General features: G+C 46.5%; 1 protein-coding gene across 1 annotated transcript in view; it reads left to right on the top strand.

Moving 5' to 3' along the window:
- Positions 1-357: 357 nt before the first annotated feature.
- Positions 358-4,725, top strand: part of Pde6d (phosphodiesterase 6D) — a 44,022-nt gene continuing 39,654 nt past the window's right edge. The window contains exon 1 of the mRNA XM_032901535.1: positions 358-609. Within this exon, the coding sequence (XP_032757426.1) occupies positions 560-609 (50 nt within the window). The 5' untranslated portion in view covers positions 358-559. The remainder of the gene's footprint in view (positions 610-4,725) is intronic.

Raw genomic sequence — 4,725 nt, 5'->3', positions numbered from 1 at the left:
GCGCATAGTATGCTGGGATTTGTAGTTCCTGGCCTCTAGTGGTGCGCTGGGATGCCCTGCTCCCTGAGATGCTGGGAAATGTAGTTTCTGCCGCCTTGTTCCGTGCAACCTGCCATAGTCTCAGACCACTAGTATACCCGGCGACGGGAGCAGGCTTCTCAAAAGCCTCTGAAGACTTCAAGCCACCGCTCCGCTGGGACAAACTCTAGGCAACAACACGAAAGAAAATTCTGTCCTCCGGGACTCCTCCAAGAGGGCCTTTCCCACTGACGCTCTCCGTCCCCGAGCGAAGCCGCTGAGCGTTGCTATTGGCTATTTGAGATGCCAATCGCCAAGGCTGGCTTGCCATTGGTTTCAGGGCGGGAGCTCTACGACTAGAGGGAAGGAGAAGGGATCAGGAGCGGGAGCTGAGGGGAGGGAGAGGCCGGTTCGGGTCTGGCCGCCACCGCTGCTCACCTGAGGTGTCCGGCCGGGCTGCGGCTGTCCTCGGTTCCTGGGTACCGTCTGCGAGGCCCCGCAGAGCCAGCGTGGGAGGGCCGCAGGCGGCGGGCGCCGCATCATGTCAGCCAAGGACGAGCGGGCCAGGGATATCCTGAGAGGCTTCAAACTGTATCCGCCCGGGAGCAGGGGCGGGGCTGGGAGGAGGCCGTGGCTCTAAGGAGCCAGGCTTTGGCAGGGGCGCCAGGTGGGCACGGGAAGAAGGGGTACGGAGAGGGGGCAGGAAAGGAACGGTGTGCCGGGCCCCCGGGAGAGACCGCGAACGGGAGGAAGGCACAGGGGCACCCTGAGGGAGGAAGGGGACGTTGACAGAGCCCTGGGGTTGATGGAGGTGGAGTAGCTCCTGGACCTGGCTGTGAAAAGTGTTCCCATCAGAAATTGGGGTCCTGAAGACTGGGAGGCCAGGAGGGGGCTGCAGTCCCCATGCAGAGGCTGAGGGAGTGCAGTAAGCTGGCCTCCTAGCTTGCTTAGGAGCGTCTTTGGCGGGAAGCCCATGAGGGGAGCAGGAGAAAGTGACTCCAAGCAAGTGACCTTGTATGTGGGGGATAACTGTACCCCATCTCACCCAATCACACATACACCGTCTTGTTTCCACAACTTTTCTTCCTCACTTGTGGCTTCTTTTAGGGCTGGTTAGTGGAAAGGTGGGGAAAGAGAAATTCAAGCCTGACCCCATCTTAACACTTTCTTGGCCTTTGGAGCATCGGATGGTCACTTTCCTCAACCTCTCAAGTTTACTTTCCAGCAAGATGAGAAATCTGAGGTGTGTGAGATGCCTTGAGGGGCTTTGGTTTTGAACTGACTCCCGGCAAAACTATCTTTGTTTCTTGGCATTGCTGTGGTTAATGCTTTACTATGGTAGAGCTGTTCACAATTACTTGATTGTGTTGGGGACACCGTATGATATCAGAATTCTTTGCTTCAGTGGACTTGGTGTTAAATGCCTGTTTTCCCAGTACTGGAGAGATGGAAGCAGGGGGGATCAGGAATTCGGGTCATCCTCAGAGTTTTGTAAAGTTCAAGATGAGCCTGAGTTATAGGAGACACTGCTTCAAAAAGGAAGAAAGTGAGGAGGCAGAGGAAGAAAAACCATTGTCTCAAGCCTGTTGTAGGTGTACTGTGACTTTTGCAACCTCTCTCTTATAGTAAGGGAACTTCAAAGTGTTCGTTTTGCTTTGGAGACAGGGTCATACCGTGTAGTTCTGGCTGATGTGTAGTAGACCAGACTGGCCTCAAATAGAGATCTACCTGTCTCTGCCTCCTCAGTGCTAGAAATGCTAGGACTCAGGGTGTGGCCAGCACCTCCCGCTAGAAGCTGTGTGTTTTGGTGGACTGTTTGTCACCATAAAATGCAGAGGAAATATATTCCAGTTTTATATTCCACTGACCTTAATTTCTGTTATACAACATGGAATATTCCTAAGTGCCTCCCTCTGTGCAGTGTAACCATCATTTACTGAGCTCCTTCCTCCCATGGAGGTTTAGGCCTCCCTAAACTGGTTCTCTGAGCAACCTGTTGCATATTCTCAGGATCCATTTCACCAATATTTAATTGCTTTGCTATGGTTAGAAACCAAGGTGGTCGTAAATTCTAGAATGCACAGCAAGGCACAGTAAGTTATGGTTATGATCCCAGCACTTGGTGACTGGAGCAAGAGACAGTCATGTGTTCAAGACCAGTTTAGACTCTAGAGTGAGACCCTGAGTCCAAAAAAAGAAAGAACCAACCCTCCCACCCACCCCACCCCCCAAAAAATCAAAAACCACACACCACAGTGTGAACAAGGGTAGAAGAGTAGACTGGAAACATAAATGAAGTCATGGGTTTCCGTAGCACCAGGGGGAAAAAAAAACAACACAGGAAGTTTTGGGTGCAGAATAAAACACATTCAAGTGAAAACTGTACGGAGGTTTTGTGGGGTTTGTTTTTAAGGGTGATCAAGTAAAGTGCATTGAGAAGTAAAGAAACAGCTCTCTGCGGCTGGCAGCGATTGGAAAATGAGTTGCCCCTGCTGTGCTTTGTTAAAACAGAAGGCTGTATCTCCTTACACACTGCCGCCATTCCATTCATGATAAACCCTCAGTGTCCTTCCATAGTGAAGTTTAGTAACAGACTTTCCTGTAGCTCCCTGTACTTCTCTGTTTGGAATAAACAAGGACAGCAGAAAGCCTTAGACTTTGTCATTTTTAGTCCTGACATGAACTGTTGAGATAAAGGCTAAGGGGCAAATACAGAAAATGCTATAAAGCTGGATGTGGTGGCACACACCTTTTATCCCAGCACTCAGGAAGCAGAGACAGGTGGATCTCTGTGAGTCTGAGACCAGCCTGGTGTGCAAATCAAGCTCCAGTACAGCCAGGGCGCACAGAGAAACCTTGTCTCAGAGAACCAAAAGGAAAGAAAGAAAGAGAGAGAGAGAGTGTGTATGAATCAGCCACTTAAGTAATGATGTTAGTGCTTCAGGAAACAGACATTCAGGAAAGCTTTACCTGAGCTGATTAAATTGTAAAGCACAGGGAAACGGCCACATAGAAGATAGCATGGGAGAGATGGAGTGCTCATCCCTTGTTGATATCAAAGAAGGAAAATGGGGCTGGAGATGCAGTTGAGCAGTTAAGAACATCAGGATGTTAATCGCTCCTGTAGAGGACGTGGATTTGATTCCCAGCACCCACACTGGTCTGTTGGTTAACTGAATTCCAAGGATCTTGCACCTGCACATATTTGTCACATATAAGCTCATATGAGTACACATATACACATAAGTAATAAGTCTTTAAAAGAGAAAGAAAACAGGAACTATATGGCTTACCACTCCCATTTAAAAAAAAAAATGTTAGAAACAACTTGATCACTCACCGCTTTTTGCTGGATAATTTTTTCCTGAACTGTTTTCAATTTTTTTCTAAAAAAGAATTGTATTTACTACTTGCTTAATTACTTTTCTACTGCTATAATGAGACACCATGACCAAGAGAATGTAGAGAAAAGGGGGACTCACAGTTTCAGAGGGTTAGAGGCTGTAACAGCCATGATGGGGAGTGTGGCAGCAGGTAGGCAGATATGGTATTGGAGCTTACATCTGATCCACAAACACTAGGCCGAGAGAGTTAACTGGGAGTATTGAGGGTTTTTAAAAGCTCAAAGGCCAATTCCCAGTGACACACCTCCTCCAACAAAGCCACACCTCCTAATCCTTCCCAAACAGTTCCACAAACTGGGGAGTAACCAAACATTCAAATATATGAGCTTGTATAGGCTGCGTTCATTCAAAATACCACATTACTATGGTTTTTTTTTTTTTAAAGAGCACCATTATATTCTCCCACCAGTGGTACTCAATTTTGCATGTTGACTTTATTTTTGAAAATCTTATTTCATTGAAAAGAAAATGATAAATTTAAATTTGTGTCCCTGTACTCTCTGGAGAAATAATACAGCATAATTATATTTTATATACATAGCCTAGTTAAAGAATAGTTAAGTGCTAAACTAGCTAGGTGGTGCTGGCACTTGCCTTTTTTTTTTTTCTTTTTTCTTTTTTTTTTTTTTCTTTTTTTTTTTTTTGGAGCTGGGGACCGAACCCAGGGCCTTGCACTTTCTAGGCAAGCGCTCTACCACTGAGCTAAATCCCCAACCCCAGCACTTGCCTTTTAACTCCAGTGCTTAGGAGGTGGAGACAGACAGATCTGAGTTCAAAGCCAGCTTAGTTTACCTGGTTTACATGTTAAATTCTAGGTATTCCGGGGCTACATAGTGAGGGACTGTCTCAGAAAGAGAAGGGGGAAACTATACTGAAGTGAGGAGCTGCACTGCCTGCCTTGCAAGTCTAGTCCAGTGTTCCTGGGGCAGTTCCTCTAAACCTCTGCCTCAATCTTCTCAGGGAGAAAATAGGACTAACAGCACCTGTCTATCAAAACATGAAATGAATTGATATCTACCCTTGGAAAAGCACCTCATACCCTGTGAGCCTTATGTCTTGGCCATGTTGTTATTAATAAAGTTGCAGATTTCTTCAGTTTTCAATTTTTTTCTCTGAACTATTTGTTAATGTTTACCCATCTTACTATTTTTTTTCATATTAGCTCCTTGCCTAACATGTCTACTGTGACTGTTTTGTCATAGTGTACTGTTTAAAGTGTTTCCTGTGGTTTTGGTTTGGGGGTTTTTGTTCCTGTAACACTAGAGATTGAAGGTAGGCGTGGATCACTTGCTAGTCAAACACT

This window comes from Rattus rattus, chromosome 4 (assembly GCF_011064425.1).
Source record: "Rattus rattus isolate New Zealand chromosome 4, Rrattus_CSIRO_v1, whole genome shotgun sequence".
NCBI lineage: Eukaryota > Metazoa > Chordata > Mammalia > Rodentia > Muridae > Rattus > Rattus rattus.
The sequence above is the reverse complement of the archived record's forward strand: the minus strand, read 5'-3'. Positions and strand labels throughout refer to the sequence as shown.